The sequence below is a fragment of the Haliotis asinina genome, chromosome 2 (assembly GCF_037392515.1).
Source record: "Haliotis asinina isolate JCU_RB_2024 chromosome 2, JCU_Hal_asi_v2, whole genome shotgun sequence".
NCBI lineage: Eukaryota > Metazoa > Mollusca > Gastropoda > Lepetellida > Haliotidae > Haliotis > Haliotis asinina.
The window spans coordinates 61,874,180-61,892,161 of NC_090281.1; the positions used below are offsets into that span (position 1 = coordinate 61,874,180).

General features: G+C 40.0%; 1 protein-coding gene across 1 annotated transcript in view; it reads left to right on the forward strand.

Annotated features, from left to right (window-relative positions):
* LOC137274075 (E3 ubiquitin-protein ligase HERC2-like) overlaps positions 1-17,982 on the forward strand; it is a 127,993-nt gene that overhangs the window by 75,029 nt on the left and 34,982 nt on the right. The window contains exons 20-37 of the mRNA XM_067807064.1: positions 2,267-2,452; positions 2,817-2,999; positions 3,356-3,447; positions 3,650-3,914; positions 4,742-4,982; positions 5,860-6,019; positions 6,616-6,811; positions 7,368-7,648; positions 10,970-11,146; positions 11,757-12,083; positions 12,712-12,859; positions 13,027-13,202; positions 13,584-13,773; positions 14,124-14,303; positions 14,840-15,030; positions 15,860-16,010; positions 16,344-16,546; positions 17,501-17,728. Of these exons, the coding sequence (XP_067663165.1) occupies positions 2,267-2,452; positions 2,817-2,999; positions 3,356-3,447; positions 3,650-3,914; positions 4,742-4,982; positions 5,860-6,019; positions 6,616-6,811; positions 7,368-7,648; positions 10,970-11,146; positions 11,757-12,083; positions 12,712-12,859; positions 13,027-13,202; positions 13,584-13,773; positions 14,124-14,303; positions 14,840-15,030; positions 15,860-16,010; positions 16,344-16,546; positions 17,501-17,728 (3,575 nt within the window). The remainder of the gene's footprint in view (positions 1-2,266; positions 2,453-2,816; positions 3,000-3,355; positions 3,448-3,649; positions 3,915-4,741; positions 4,983-5,859; positions 6,020-6,615; positions 6,812-7,367; positions 7,649-10,969; positions 11,147-11,756; positions 12,084-12,711; positions 12,860-13,026; positions 13,203-13,583; positions 13,774-14,123; positions 14,304-14,839; positions 15,031-15,859; positions 16,011-16,343; positions 16,547-17,500; positions 17,729-17,982) is intronic.

The following is a 17,982-nucleotide window of genomic DNA, read 5'->3' on the forward strand; positions in this document are numbered from 1 at the left end:
GGCCCACAACATGTCATGATTATCAAAATTTTACAACACAATAATTTTAGCATAAAAGGAGCTAAACTAATTTTTGAAGTTACCTCCAATTGCATTTTTATGTTTTTGGTGTTGTTAGTTTTCCTCTTTGAAGATCTCAAAGTTAACATATTTTACAATATCTTCTAGAAACCTACATTTTCTGATTTTCAGAGTGGTAGAAAAGTGTGAGCAAAAGCGTGACCCATCCCAATGTTTTCACCACATATGAAGAGAGTAAATTAGAATGCACACCTAAAAAATTGTGGTGGGTCACGCTTTTGCTCACATCAAAATCTTTAAAAAAGTACATTTTTTCGGTTTATGAAATTGCCCCATACAACATCTCAAAAAATAAACATTGACATAAACTAACATCTTTAAAAACAATCCATCACATTTACACATCTGTGCCATGATACATTATATTTTGAATGGTTTTGTTATCTAAAATACACATATCAAACATCTTTATTAAATTTTTCAATATCATAAGGCACTCACAAGGCTGATTTATGAGAGGTAAACATTGGTTTTGGGTTGTTGGTCTCTGCTAGAAAAGTAAGAAGATGTATGAAGATTTTCAAAATATGATCAAGCAGTACTGTAAAGGTGAGAATCTTTGTTATTATGTAAGAATTTGATCATAGTTTTTCTATCATCTGTGTAAACACCTTTGAGTCCCCTGTTACTGTCAAAATAACACTGTCATTCAACAGGATTGCCATATATAAACATATGGATTTTCCAAGACCTTATGTACCTTGATGTTTTCAATGACATATTAGATTTAACCAAAATGACTACACTTAACTGTATGAAAAGGATTTTTTTAGCTAGAATAAGAACATTGTATCATTAGGTCTAGCAGATGATGAACACAAGCAGACGTCAAGTCATACATAGTTGTAAAGTGTAATATATAAGCTTAAATTCACACTGGGAGGCAAAGGAATATGTAGCCTAATGGTTGCAACAGTGGACTGTCGGTATTTTTTGTTATCAGACATGCAAGTTCAAATCCATGTAACTTTTCTTTCTTTTTTTCAAAGTTTGTTTATCAAGTCTACAATGTTTAATTAAACTGTTTCGCATCAAATCCAAATATTGTAATTTGTTTTCATAAGTTTGGTAATCTATGTTACAACACTGGTGAAATAAGCTTTAATTAACATCATGTAAATCTTTTCTTGAGACACACTGACCATTCACCTTTTCAAGTCAGTCTAGTTGCTTTTGTACCCAATATTTTAAATTCATATTTTAGATATTTTGATCTACTTTAGGTTTATACACTTTTGAATACTGCAGTTCTTGAGAGTGAATCACATACTGAGATTGATGACTGTGTGAATGAAAAGTAATAGTGGATGTTTTTTATCTTTAAAGTGGATAAGTAGTGAATAATTACTCTGTGAAGTCTTTTGAATACTGACTTTAACGTGTGCATGGTGTTGATATGAACCTGCACTTACAATGAAATTTCACCTGAAAGGGTCCCCTTTGAGGTCAAGACCTGTGATTTTAGTGCAACATGGTTGGCTGTTGTATTAACATATGATGATTGAGATGATAACTGTATATTTGCTAAAACTGGTTGTAAATGCTGACTTGTAACACTTACTAGCTGGAATGAAGCTGTGCCCAAAATGTAACTTTACCCAAATCAGGCCCCTGTGATTCTTAGTACAACATGTTTGTCATCATGCTTACATGTTGTACAATGAACCCATGGATTACATTTGCAAAGAATGCTGTGAATAATGACTGAGTTTTGGGGACACAATTGGCAAGTAATTGAATTAACAATGTTTTGCAACCCTAATTGGGCCCCTTGCGGTTAAAACAGTATGATTGACATTGATATGTTTTTCAGCATGGCTACCTGTCGTAAAACTGCGTTAATTTGTATGTAAATAAATTGACAGTTGTAAATAAGCCATTATGGCACACTGATATTTCAGACTTTGTGTTATTTTTCATGGGAACTGATAAAACCCATTCTGGGCCCCCACTGCAGTAAAATTACACCTCAGAACATATAAAATATAGCATTTTTATGCAAAGCTAACTTGTCTCTAAACAAATAACATGTTTTCAGCCAATTCTGTTAGTGGGCCAAAAACCACCCTTATCATACCTTGTCCTTTAGGAAAGAGTCCCACCATTATGAGTGATGGTGATTTCTGCATCTACATGTACATTCCACTCATCACAGCATGTCAATGCCATGGTGTATCTATGTCAGGAGTGCTGCTGCCTGAGATGGTGACATGCATGATCCTGCTAAACCTGCGGAGCCCGGAAATTGTGACCCTGTCTAAAGCAGTCCCTGTGTTGGAGGAGATCCTGGATATACTGGACAAGTTCAACCGTCTGGCGCCTGGCCTGGACCGTGATGATAAGGAGGATCTTGCCTGGCCTGGAGTGTGGAGTGAGTTGGCCCTCTTTGAGTAACCGCAATATGGGTTCTGTTAGCGACTGCTTGGATCATTCAAATGCAATGAAGATGAATTTACTCACTTTGGAGCTGTATGTTGTGGGAGGAAATATTTTTTCATTGATGCTATAAACAGATTTGATATCTTCATCATGATCCGAAAGTTTAGCAGATGAGGTGTTCTGAGAATGACCTATTTTTTCTCAGTACATCCATTTACTTTTTGCTTCCTCATTGTGCATCTTTTAATTGAAGAAGTGTAGTAGTTGTTCAGTTGTATGTTTGTCTCACACCATCTTTATATCCATCAATTGCTATTATTATGCTTTTTATGATGATCATCGTCACACTGATACAGGTCACACACTTGAGAGATACACTCAGACCTCATTTGACGACGTTCAGATGATCAGGAAGGCTGATGTGGAGAATCACAACAAAGATGGAGGCCTGTGGGTGGTGATCCATGGTAAAGTGTATGACGTGAATGACTTCAAGTCTCTGGCACCTTGTGGAAGGGATCTACTCATGAAGTATGCTGGTGAGTGTTTTGTCATGTCCTTTAAAGGGGCTGCAGTCTTAACTGTGAGCCATACAATGTTAGATAGGTGTTGTCAGATGGCCAGTGGTTAGACTGTTGTTTGCCTGTTTCACATAGTTTCTTGTTTGATTCCCTTAAATCATGTTACTAAGGCCTAAATATTGCTGAAAGGGCTGTAGAACTTTCAACTCACAGGCCCTGTACAGTAGATGCATTGAAACAGCTCAGTCAAACAAACTTGTAAAGAGGATGTTTCCATGATCTGGTACTTTGTATAAAGGTGATCCAACAGATATATATGTTGGTGCTTATGCTACTAAGAAAGTGATTTCATGACGAAGACAATATCATTCCAGGTCGAGATGCATCATCTGCGTTTGAGGCTGCCCACCACTCTGAGGAGGCACGAGAGATGATGATGGCCTTCTATGTTGGACAGTATGTGGATGTGAGTGTTTCAACAGCTGCTTCAGAGAGATTCTGTCTGTGTTTATGTAATTGTATTAGTTATTAGGTACAATGATTCCCTTCACAGACAGTGTTGTTAGGAGACTATTGCTTTGTTTTGTCCTCCAAGACAATAGATAGTGTCATATTGCGCTATATAAATGAATAGAGACATGTTTGTAAACAGTTACAATCTTTTTCAGCCTGAGAAGGAGGTAATTCAGACCACAGACTCCAACACGATGTCCTCGCCTCTGATGGACACAGAGAGGACGTTAGGTATTCTCCTGGGTCTCCATGCAGCAGAGCTGGCTCGCAGCTCCCAGTTGTCTAGCGATGAACAGGAGAGTCGACACTGGCTGCAGGCCGAGTTCTTCAGTGGAGGACTGCAGGTTCTTCAGCCTCACAACAGCTATGACGAGGAGAAGGGGGAGAGTCGCACTCCTAGTTCATGCACCACAACACCAGGTAAATATGTAATACAACCACCGAACCAGATACGCCTTAGACCCATCACAAAAAAATGACTTCATGACAACCTTTTTAACTACCACACCGATTTTCCTGTGATCTGTTGTGTCAATTGCCCTGTAGAATGATGATTTCAAAATGGAAATCTGAATGATTTCAGCAGTATTATGAGCTGGGTGACGTCTAAATTCTTCTTGACATAAATGGTCAAATTATCAGTCCAAAGCTTGAATGTAAGAAGTCTAAATTCTTCTTGAAATAAATGGTCAAATTATCAGCCGAAGGCTTGAATGTAAGAGGTCTAAATTCTTGAAATAAATGGTCAAATTATCAGTCGAAGGCTTGAATGTAAGAGGTCTAAATTCTTCTTGAAATAAATGGTCAAATTATCAGTCGAAGGCTTGAATGTAAGAGGTCTAAATTCTTCTTGAAATAAATGGTCAAATTATCAGTTTATGTTTGTGACCTACCCTTGGTGGGGAGGGTGAGCCCTATGTCAAATATAAACAGCTCATGGCTATGTGATCTCAAGGCATCAGCTTTTTTTTTTCTGTCAGTTGTCCTTTTTGTTGTTCTCTACGTAAACAGATGGCTTATGTGGTTCAGATCAACAGTGGGGGTGATGGAGGTTGCCTAGTGGTTAAATCATTCACCAAATAGCTGGGTTTGATTTCGTACATGGGTACAATGAGTGAAGGCGATTTCTGGTCTCAGCCGTGATATTGCTGGAATATTGCTAAATTTGGTGTAAAATCATACTCACAGATCACCTGTGATTAGATCAGTGATGATATCACGCATTCATCCATTCACTGCCTGTACAGGTGCCACACCCACATCAGAGCATTGCCACCTTCCCCAAGCCATGGACAAGGAGCGCCTGTACCAGCAGGAGAACCCCAGCAATGATGTGGCCCGCCCCTTCCTTCAGGCCCTCGCTGAGGGCAGGATACAAGACCCCACAGTGAAGGCCTTCCTGGGCATCGTGGAGAGCTTCCTCAAACAGAACCACATGGTGTTCCCTTTCTCCTTCCCACAGGACCACCCTGTGGAGGAGGTTGGCAGGTGAGTGGGCTCCTTGTCTTGGGGAGAATAAGTGCATGTCGGATTTAACCTTTGAAAGCTTGTACTAAACGTGAATGAAAGAGACCTGGTGAAATGTGGATGAACATTTAGTTTGTGTTATCGTAATTATTTGAAATTGAGAACATATTTGAGTGAGCATGATCATACCTGTGTTCTGTTGTGATCTTGATTGTCTGACGTTGTGATCATGTATGTGTGACATTGTGATCACAGGTGTGTGTGATATTGTGATCATGCACATATGTGATCATATGCATGTATGGCACTGTGATAATGTCTGTGTGACATTGCAGTAATGTCTGTTTGACAATGTGATCATGTCTGTGTGACATTATGATCATACTTGCATGACATTGTGGTCATGTTAGTGTGACATGGTGATCTTGTTTGTATGTCATTGTGAGAATTCTTGTGTGACATTGTGATGTTTTTGTGACATGTTTCTTTGTGTGACAATGTGATCATGTCTGTGTGACAGTGTAATCATGTCTGTTTGACATTGTGATCATGTCTGTGTGATGTTGCAATTATGTTTGTGTGACTTAGTGATCATGTTTGTGCAACAACATGATCTTGTTTCTGTAACAACATGATCTTGTTACTGTCACAATGTGATCATGTTTGTTTGACAAAGTGATCTCATTTGTGTGATATCATGACACTGGCAATGTGATCATGTTTGTGAGTGCTACCATGTCTTTGAGACATTTTTTTAATACATGTGTCAAATGTAATCATGTTTATGCAACACTTTGATAATTTTGTGTTAGATTGTAAACATATTTGTGTGACATGTTCATATTTGTGTGACCGTGAGCTTGTGCATGTAGAACTGATGGTGTTTATGTGTCAACAGGCTATTGATGGCAGTGATGTTGAAGCACCATGATCTCGGCCACGTTGTCCTTGGTATTATTGAACATGGCCAGGGGGAACACGGCAGCAAGCACAGTCTGCCCAAGTCTCTAACAGAACTTTGTAAGATCATCGCGCAGACCAAGAAGGCTTTGATTAAGGTAAGATGTTGTCAGTTTAGGACACATCATTCCTGGTTCATTTGAAAAGCTCATTGACTGTGTTTGGACTATGTCATCATACCTTGATAACAATTATCATTATTATTATGACAAACAGTTCAACTACTCAAGGGCGCTTTGTTCTTCCCCCGAGCATTGGATGTCCATCACAAAGGCACTTCATATTTTCAGTCTCATCTCCCTGGGGATTGTACAACTCTTCAGCCAACTAGGCGCAACGATTGAATGTGTTATATATGCTCGTACCAATAATTGGATTGGGTTTATTTATTTACAAGGCTGCAGTCATATTGCAATATCGTCGAGTGAGTGATTGAGCATGGTTTTTAACATTTGTTAGCAATACTCCAGCAATATCATGCTGGGAAATGAACTTCACACATTGTGTCCATGTGTGGAATTGATCCTGGGTTGTCAGTGTGATGAGGAGTTGCTTCAACCATTCGGCTACCGAACACTACTGATTATCACTGAGTGTGGTGTTACATTGTTGCTGTGGGAAAAGAACAGTCTGGCTGGTGGCATCCAGAATGCAGAGGTGTTGGGTTATCTCATGAGACGTTTGTTTTCTCCAGGCCCATCAAGACCAGGGAAGGTCATATAAGGAAGTGTGTGCACCTGTCATAGAAAGGTGCCACTTTCTGTTCAATGAGCTCAGACCTGCTGTTGGGGATGAAGTGAATGCATTTGCCAGATCCAAGATGCTCAAGTCTATGCCTCGCTGGAGGGAAGTTATAACCAAGCTCTTAGAGGACAAGAAAAAGTCAAAACGTGAGTATATTCCAGGCCAGTCAATGAATTCTTACCAAACAGATGACATAGAGACTGAATGCAGAGGTTGGGAAAAATAGGGTTTCATGTCACATTCAAGACTATTTCACTCATGTAGAAAAATCAGAGCTTTGAACTGATGATACTAGTCCAGAATTAATGCATGTTTCTAGTGCTGGCCCAATGAGATACCGTGCTACAAGTTTGAACAGATTAGACTCCAAGACTCTAGTCCTCTGTTCTTGACTACACCTCTCAACCAGTGGTCAACAGTTTGTTTGTGTTTTCAATTAAATAATGGCCATGTATGGTTCACAGCTTTGCTGTACAGGGTAAAATAAAAATATTAGTAACTCACTCACCCTGAGGTGTATCAATGACTGTAGGTATAAGGATTGGTGTCATCTAGAGTACTTCAGATGTGCCCAGGTTTCTGGTTATATACACAACTGCTGGGTTAAAAGAAGCATATTCTGGTCCAAGTCAAAGCAGAAATTGGCTTCCAGAACTCAGCTTTTGAAATGCTTGCTTAGACTCCATATTTTGCAACCTACAGGTCAGGCCGAGTCCAGAGAGGACAAGGAGCGCGATCAGGATGAGACAGACACCCTGCAGGCAGCAGGGGGAGCCACTGCCGCTAAGGAAGAGGTCAACACTGAGTTGAAAAAGTCAGCTACAGCTGCAGCAGAATCTCAGGAGGGGAGTGATGTTGAGGAGGATGCTGCTAGGAAGATGCCGGAACGAGAAAGCAGTCTTGATGAGGGATTGGAACTGGATCCAGATGCTCTGGTTGGTTCTGATTCTGAGATGGAGAAAGCTACCACCCCTTTGAAACAGGTAAAAACAGCAGAAATGAAAATCATTCTAGAACAAATTGTTACAGCTTACTGTATTCCATCTGTTGGAAACTAACATGTCTATTCATTTTGCACAAGTCTTTCTACCTATAGAAGTCGGGTTTAATGCTGACAAAGTTCCCAGTTCTATGTCACACAGTGTATGAAGTGCATTGTCATCATTAAACACCAGGACCCTGTTTCACAGAACTATCATAGCGCTACGACTGCCATTAGTCTGTGCTACAATGTAGGAGATATGATTACTACAGGAAAAGGTACAAGAGACACAGGGCCCAGCAGATCACAAAATAGAATAGGATACTGTTGTCTTAGGCAATAATTGTTTTCATTAACTCGTTAAGCCCAAGAGCCCCTTCATTGCTCAACACCTGGAACCCTGTGCTGATTGCCTGGCTGGCTACGACTAATATAGGGCTTTTCACGCCTGATGTCCCTGGCAGGTTTCGGAGATTACAGGAAACTGTCTCATCATACGAGCAAGTCCTGATGGTTTAATTGTTTAATAGCGTTGTAAAGATATATGTTGAAAGAAAGCAGGAGTGAATACATGTCATATATGAAACGTTTTATGTAATTTTATTGTAGTCTCTCTTGTAGACTTTTGGGTGAGTGTACATATGTATTTTCTTAACACATGTTTGTATTCTGTGCATGTAAGACATACTTAAACAAATTGTTCCTCTCATATGATGGTGTTAGGTTATGTTATTCAAAACATCTATGTCAGTGGTAGTAAAGAAGGATTTACTAAATGCTTAATAATTGTCTATGAAAGAATGATACATTGCTAGTGTATACTGAATATTTTAAGGAAAGTACTAATAAGCTAGTCTGTGACTTACATGGAGCAGATTCACAGTTTGTCACTTTGGTTCATCTAGATTTAACACAGAAAATATTCCTTATCATACGAACATACATGTATACATATTGTATAATACTAATCCTTTGCATATATATATGAGACAAAGGGTCTTGGGATGGGGTGTCATCAAAGTTCCCAAATAGAACGTTTTGTATCTCAACTGTTCAATATAGGGGCTGATTTGTTATCTATGACCAATTGTGTCATGAGATACCTGTCACAGAGGAAATGACAGGTGATGGGGCGTGGGCTAAATTTCTGAAGAGCACGTTTGGTCACTGGACAGCTTGGATACAGATTGATTATTGGCTAGATCGTTGAGCAATCGATATGCTGGATTTCGGCTTTATGAACTCTAGCTATCATGAAAAAGTTTGTGTATCGTCAATATACCTAGTCATAAGGATGCCTGAAATATACACACAGGACTAAGAAGCACTTTGGCGAGTTTATTTTTCCTTAAAGCGCTCAAAGCGCTACAATCCAATTATTATTAGCCCTGATAAGCCAATCCAACCATTGAGTATAGATTGGATTTATTTTCATATACATTTTGCGCACACTACTCTTACATCAAACATAATGGTTTGCTAAACTTTTCAATATAATTTGCACATTGTTACGGATGAATATCCTCATTGAAGTACATGTATTGTAGAGTTCAAAAAGTGACACAATGCTGATTTATTATAATGTGTACAGTTGCAGTTGAGTCCCCCCAAGTATTTATGAAGATGGACATGACTATATTTGTTTTGAATGCAAATGAGGTTGAGAAGTTTGATAATGGGAGTGACTCCATAAAACAGGTTGTCCAATGATATGCCAGCGCAATAATTTGTTTTACACTTGTCATGGGACAAAACTTTACCTGGACATGCATTCTGCCAGAGGCTGTTATTTCGAGGTTGAAAGAGGTGTTGAAAATATCTCATTAGTGTTGTCTGACTGAATGATTATACGCATCAATTCCGTAACTGATATATTATCCTCCTTTTATTGACAATGGATCTGATACACGTGATCATTACACTGGATAAGATAATTCCAGAGATCAAATACACACATTTCCTACACAATGCTTATGTAAATTGCATTGAAAAATCACATTTAAAATCAACACGAAACTTTCAACAGCTTGAACAAAATGCTCCAGTTACTTTGTATGGTGTATGTGTAATATATATGTATATATATATGATGAGTCGATGCAAGAGTTATCACTTCATATTTGATTATGCATTATTGTCAACTTTAGTATTATGAAAAATCAATAGTCATATTGAGTTAGGTCTAAATTAGTAACTTGGTTTATTTCAAATCTATAGGAACATGGATGTAATACGATATTGCTATTTATGTCTACAATTCATTATATAAACTATTACAACAAATGAATGAATGATTTAATTTAGAAGAAGGTTTTGTAACCTTGTCACCGTTAATTCAATCAATGTGCAAAAATAGCATTTTAGTATTCACTCCTTATGACAAGTAACAAACACTTACCTCCTGTAACAACATCTCATAATCCCCTTTCTCGCACACATGTATTCATGTACCTGTATAAGCCCATGATTTGCTAGCAGTTGTTATCAAAACACTTTAATACGTCTTCTGATAAACACAGAAAGTAACCTCTCTCATAAGAAAAGCTAATCTTTGATCATTACTGCTAAATTGATTGAAATAATAGGTACAGTACGAATTTAAAATGTAAAACGCATATGTGAGTCTTTTGCTGAATGAGAGGTGCTTTCTGCTGATGACCATGTGCAGCTCTCGCTCAATACGAGGTGCTTTTTATTACTGCCCACACATGCTGTGAGAAGCTAATTAAGTTGATGCACATACGCGTCTCTTGGCCTTAATGAGTTAAATGGTGAAATCCGACTTGCTGTTTTACTCTGGCCTGGCTTTTACCTACCTGGGCCTCGTTTCCAAAATTTCTCATATATGCCTAAGATCCTGTAACTTTTCTTGTAGCATTAGTACCTCCTATGTTACAGTATAGGTGGTATGAATTCTATGAGAAAAGTTACGAGATCTTAGACTTAATTGAGCTTGGTGAAACGGGGCCTTGCGCATCTGCCTGCCCAGTTGCTTAAATGTCTGTCCACTTAGTCACTCATTAACCCTTATGCCATGAAGATCCAGGTTAGAGTTGGTGTTCAGTATCCCATGCTTGTTGTAAGAGGTGACAAACGGGATCAGGTGGTCAGAATGACTTGGTTGACACATGTTGTCGAATCCTAGTTGATGGATCAATGCTCTTTAGTTCTTGTTATAAAACAGTGAGACTTTCAGAGAATATGTTTGGTGACTGATTTATCTGATATCAAAATCATCATAAAGGAGAAATAGTATTTATCTACTTTCTGACTGTTGCAATCACACATTGTAATTATAATCTCACTCTCTTCCCTACCACAGCCTGATCCCTGGGATCACATTGTCAGTGCAGTGACCAGCACCCACAGGTTGAAGGCACTGCGCCAACGACTGACCGGTGCCCACCCGGAGATGCCCTTAGTTAACAAGATCATCGAGTTTGTCATGTACGAACATCCAATCGACATTGACAAGCTGAGGCGATCTTTGCACTACCAGGTAACAACATTGTCAGTAACCAACATGGTTATATATAAACTTGATAGAAATGTTATGTTTAAGTGTCAACATTTGACTGAAATAAAATAGACTATGATATCTATTTCAATTTCTAATAAACTAGCATTAGAAACAACTCATTTCCATTAATGACTTTAACAACAAAGCTGATACAGGTGTAATGTACCATAACAGAGGGGTCTGTGGTGTTCTAGTCCTCGACATCAGGGGAGATAATTGCATTTAGGTTACATGTGAGTAAAAAATATTTTTTGACGAGATATTTCAGTCAAAATTAAGGTGCTTGCTGTGGTTTTCTTTCTTCTTTTTAGAAAATTTGAACAAAAGACATGCAGCATGAAATATTCTATACATTGTCCACCTGAAATAAATGATTTGTTCAGAATTATGTGCAACTATGTTAGCCATATATTTCTCAGTTGCCACTTTCAGTTTTGGATTAATCGTAAAATAATTAATAACTGAATCAGTTTGTTTTGATACTGTTTAAAATATTGTATCTTATGTTAATGATATATTATGTATCTGCTTTACCAAACATACAAAATATGAGTTGCTGGAGGTATTCCAATCGCCTGTATACTTGCAGGTTGCAAGAGCAGAGCTGCGACTGAAGGGCATCCAGAACATGCTCTGCCTGGTCCACAAGGATCACCTGGTGCCCTCTGTGAAGTACGCTGTCCTGTGTGGCTGGCAGGGTCTCCTCACCGTTGGGCGCAAGTACAACACCCCCCTACCCCACTGTCTGGCAAACGTCAAACTCATCCCACCCTGTGATCGGATCCTGCTGGAGATGACATTTGCAGAACTCTACCGCTGGGCTATTCGGGAACTTAGATCCTGTGTCATATCCGCTGACATGACCTTCAAGGCAAAGGGAGTTAACCCTTCCCAACCAGCTCAGGACAACACCAAGGTAGTCAGCTTTTATTTGAACTAAGTTACATATTATTGACAATTTTCAGTTTCAGCAATTGCATTTCATCCGCGACACTGTCATGTTATGGTTAATAATTTCCGTTAAAAAAAGTATACAAAATCCCCTATGAACCAGCAAAATTTGGTTCCCAGTACAGCAATATGTTTTGCTTATATTTCCGTCCTGAATTCACTGTAATTCTTGCGTCAAGCTTATGACATTTTGGAGAGAGTGACAGGCATGGTTGGTCATGTGACTATATTGGCGGGAAAGGGAGGCTTCCGGTGGATGAGTGTATTGTACATTAGCTTCAATTAGTAGGGAACTTCAAGGGATTTCAAGCATAGAGGAAGGAGATAAGCATATCAAGCGTAAAATATAAATTTTGTTGAGAAAATTACATATTTGAAATAGTACTGCAAGTGTTTGCACAGACATTTTGATGTGATATACATAACTGGTGAACATTTATGGATGTCAACTCACTTATTATAAGACACAAATCAAGGTGCAAATCAACATTCACTCTGACAGTTCTTTCAGTGCAGTATACTCCTACAGTGTATGTGGTATGAATGTGAGACATGTCAGGTCTTTGACTGCAGTGTTTATGTTCCCTCTACAGGAGCGGCTGAGTCTGGGAGCCCTGCCAGTGGCACGGTTCATCCTGGCAACACTGGGCATCCTGATGGCAGAACATCAGTCCAGCAGTCTCAGTCTGCTGCTCAACAGTGGAGTCCTGGCCTTGACACAGAGCATACTCAGGCTGGCTGGTGAGTAACACACAACATACCCAAGCTTGTAGGTGTTTCAACTTTCAGCTTATGTTACTTCACATATGGATAAATTAAAAAGATAAACAGGTTTCTTCATCATTATTATTGTAAGCCTTTGTTAGGAATGGTGCTGCCTGCAAGTGAAGTGTTCATGTTGTATGCAGGTCCTGACCCAGATCTGCTGATCCCAGACAACAACATGGTGGTGTGCACCGTGCCAGAGGAGCAGAAGGTCAAGAAGCAGACGCAGCAGATGCCACTGTCTGGAGCGGAATTGGCTGCCATGATGAAGATTGGGACTAGGGTCATGAGAGGGGTCGACTGGAAATGGGGTGATCAGGTCAGTTATTAACATTCAGTGTCTATATTGTCAAATAAAAAATAGCTGATGTAGAGAGTAGATTCATCGTAAACCTTGATGCACCTATGACACTGCTCATTACTAAAGATTGAGTGACTAACAGAATAACTAAACTTTCATTCACTGCAGTTATGACTTAAATAGCTGTGTTATTTCTGACTGTGAATTACTCTCCTGATGTCACATCTGTCTGTGGAATAATTACGTTTAATCCATGTAGACATGACCTGGCTCTGAAAGTTTGGACTATGAATGCCACTGATTCTTATGCGGAAATCATGGCCAAACTAATCCTTTGGACTATGAATGCTACTGATTCTTATGGCCAAACTAATGAATGCTTGTGCTTGCTGTCTGTAGGATGGTCCTCCGCCAGGTCTGGGTCGTGTGATCGGGGAGTTGGGGGAGGATGGCTGGATCAGAGTGCAGTGGGACACAGGAAGCACCAACAGCTACAGGATGGGCAAGGAGGGAAAGTATGACCTCAAGCTGGCCGAGCCTCCTGAACTCCCTGACAATGATGAAGAAGATGAAGAAGAACTAGAGTCAGGTTGGTGGACTTTAGACACCTTCATCTCTCCATCCTCATCTCTTACACCCTTCTTACACATCCATCTCTCACACATTCATCCTTTACACTGTAATCGCTTTTGGATTTGTCATCACCATATCAGACAGACTTCAACAAAGTGGTGAAAGACCTGTGTGACATTTCCTTCAGAATGAAGCAACACAGCATGATATTACTGGAGTAATTCTCAGCGGTGCTACACCTCACTCACTCACTCACTCACTCACTCACTCACTCACGTGTATGTTAGAACATTTTTCTGTTTGTTTAAGGTCAGTTTCATAAACTGAATCACAGACTGAAGGACATCTGTTTTCCCCTCATTACAGAAAAATGTAAACCTGAGAGCAAACACCCAACATCCTTGGTGCGTCGGTCAACAATATGGCTGCTGCGCTCCCTGTCTGTGAGTGCAGGAATCCACTCAGACCGTGCTCAGAAGGAGGCTATAGGATCGCTGTGTGGACTGATGAGGAATGTTGTTGACTGTGGCTGTAACTATGGTCTCAGTGAGTACTGTGATTACTGTCTGTATGATGCAATTATGATATAGGACTTTGTGGATGAAGGAGTGTATCATAACTTCTGTCAGTCAGTTAGGTTTTAGGTAGTAGGATTTTATAAGTATATTACCATACACATGATTTCAGCCTAACAGATTTATGAAATTTGAAATACAATCCATGACATGAATTAAAAATTTAATTATAGAAATACTCTGACCAATTTTTGTGACAGGCATACTTCAACAAGGATTTGGGGCCATGCTCCATGCAGTGTTAAATACTCGAAATAATAATTCTGATTTCTCAAGAAATCTTGGTTATTTGAACTCCCATATATTAGCATATGCCAAATACATCTACATCGTATTTCACATTAAGAAAAAAGCATGCTTGTTTATATACAGCAGAACAAATTCATAGAGCCACCTCATGAGTGTTGGAAGATAATTGCACAAGAGACTGTCAGTGTTTATTAAGTGTTGATTGTGGTAATATATTTTAAGGGGTTGGTTTCAATATTCTTTCTGTCTGGTGTGTAGATGTCAACTCAACAGCTATCCAGATTGCCAGTGAGCAACACTTCAACTGGTGCAGCCTGGGGTTTGTCCGCAGCATTGCGACAGGGCAGGTCATCAGCCAGGCACTGAGCACACCCAGATGGATCTCCCTACTGATGAAGATTCTGGAGGAGGAGCAGGGAGTGAAGCATGTCAAGAACGTCTACAGACAGGTGAGGGAATGCTTCCACGTTACAGGTGATACTTAACTTCCCAGAATGTTTTAAAGGCAAGACATAAAAGCATGGAACGTTTGTCCATGTGAGGGAATGCCTCGTAGGTACAGGTTGGTTTGGTTGTTGTTTAATGCCACTCTCAGCAATATCCCAGCTATGTGGCAGTGGTCTGGAAATAATCAGTTCTGGACCAGACAATCCACTATTCCAAAACGGATCTACACAATTAGGATACGATGACAAGTGTCAATGAAATCGGTGATCCTGACCACCTGATCCTGTTAGTCGCCTCGTACGACAAGCATCAGTTGCTGAAGACCAATTCTAACCTGGATCTTCATGGGTTCGATCTACAGGTGGTCTGTCATATCATAGAATATCTTCAAACAGTTAAGGGATAATGTGGCTAAAGAAACCTTTGCATCTTCGAGTTGCATCACTTCAGACTTTCCCCTATTATCACCATGATGTTACTGTATAGCGGTCTTCACATAGCAAACTAAAATTTGACATCACATGTTAAAATTTTAAAAGTTGTTAAATTTGCATTTTCACCTGTGAAACACATTTTGTCAAACTTTTGTGTTGTTTGACCTCCATGTCTCTATCAGTATGGTCACATGGCAATTTAATTGTCTGCGATTGGCTGTTTCTGAACGACTTTCACAACACTGAAAGTTTGGTGGAAAAGTTGGTGAGAATAGAGACTGAGCCTATTTCTTGACAACAGTTGGACAACTCTGAAATAGGTGTTGGTGGCAGTGAAGACCGCTTAACATGGTGTTTCACCAAGTATGTGAATACTGACTTACACTTGACTCTTCAGATCCTCACTCTGAAGCTCCTCCGCACTGTTTTACCTTCCTGGGACAACACCATGGATGTCTCCCGGATCAATGACATCATTCATCGCCTCTTCAAACTTTTGGGTTCTGTACTAACAGCCTGTGCCACGGACCCAACTCTCATCTCACAGTGTAAGTTGTTGCCATAGCAATGTACTTCCTGTGGTCCTACCTTCTCGTACATTTGTGTGCTTTGTGTTTAAATGCCTCTCCATCCCGTTTCCTTATCAGGAAATTGTCAGTCCAATAGTCATATAAATGGTTATTCCTCATGATTTGTAATTAGATTTGAAGTGTGGAACGTGTTCCATAAATATGCCATTCCCTCATTCTGTATACCTTTGTTTGGGCCTCAATGTGCCATGATTAAAGAAGGCCCATACTTGTGAGATTCTCTGGGTAGGAAAATATCAGTTCTCAGTAGCACTGTCCAATCTTTAAACTGGTATATGTTGCATGTCGCAGATGAGAGTGCACGACCGTGTCGGAAGCAGGTCCGAGCTCCGGTGTCCATCACAGCATCCTACACCAGCACCATCACAGAGGAGATCGTAGCTCTGCTGAGGAAGCTGCACTCTCTAGACACATGGAACATCCACATCAACAAGTTCATTGAATGTCAGCTTCCCCGCATCATCGACCTCATACTAGACAGACCAACTTCACAGGTACCCAACATACATACACTTATTTGCCTTGCTGTCAGTACTATGTATTTGTGTTGGTTTATTTACTTAAATCTAAGAAATCTCTTCATTCATGGTTCCGTGTCTTATGCCATTTGCACAAGCTATGTTGGTTGTGAGGTGTGATCTGGTACTGAACAACATCTTGTCTCTGATTCTCAAATGTAATGAAAAACAGAAATTAGACTTTTTGGTAAACAAGATGTTACAGGAAAACATATCTCAAAATACTTTTGGTGCTTAGTGCACTATTTTTCTTGTTCAGTTTTCTTAGCTAAAGGTTTTCTCCATTGTCAATGTAGTGCTGATGTATTCTCTGGGCAATGGCGCAGTCTGAGGCCTACAGCATTGTAGCCAGGCCTGGATTTCATTACTGATATTGATGCATTGTGTGAAACCCATTTGTTTTGTCTCCTGTCATGTTGGTGCATATTGTTAAAAATGGCTTAAAACTATATTGACCTCTTGCATCAGTGATGTGTTTCTGCACATGGATTCCCAGATGTTTTAACTGTGTGCAGTGGTTCCCTTGACTGTAGGATCAAACAGTGATTACACTTCAGTCAGTACCAGACATTGCTTCTTGGTCTCACCAAGTGAGTGAGTGAGTGAGTGAGTGAGTGAGTGAGTGAGTGAGTGAGTGAGTGAGTGAGTGAGTGAGTGAGTGAGTGAGTGAGTGAGTGAGTGAGTGAGTGAGTGAGTGAGTGAGTGAGTGAGTGAGTGAGTGAGTGAGTGAGTGAGTGAGTGTTTACTCAGCATTTGGCAATACTCAGCAATATCACAGTGGTTGACACCAGAAACAGACCACACATTGTACCCATGTGGGGAATCGAAACCGGGTCTTCACAGCTTGTCAACACCCAGCAAACAGCATGAACTCATGATTATCCCATGACGCAGAATGACTTTACATCTCTGTGTAACCCATCCTTTCAGGCCTCGAGTGATGACAGCAGACAGGGCCAGGACCCAGAGACCATTGCTGTTGTCATGGCTGTTCTGGCCATGATCGGAGGGGTGGACAACCGACCTCGACTCGGGGGACTTGTCCTCCATGATGTGTATGGAGTTGGCACTATATCCAAGATCACACCCAAGGGGAAAATACATGTCCAGTTTCATGATGGATCAGCACAAGTTTGCCGTCTCACGGAACTCACGTCGGTAAGTAAATGAGCTGCTAGGAGATCTATGGATCTTATCAGTGTGAAGTTACTTGAAATTCAGTCACGAGAGAATCTCACTTTAGTGTCATTTGATATGAAAAATATCAACACTGGTCAGTAAATGTCTCCAAGAAACACTAATGCAACATGTTATTGTCATGGAACTTCAATTTCAGTTGGAAGCAACAATGTTGTACTGATTTTGTTTGTCATGAAGTTTAGCAGTGATTGACCATGGTGATACCATCTCTC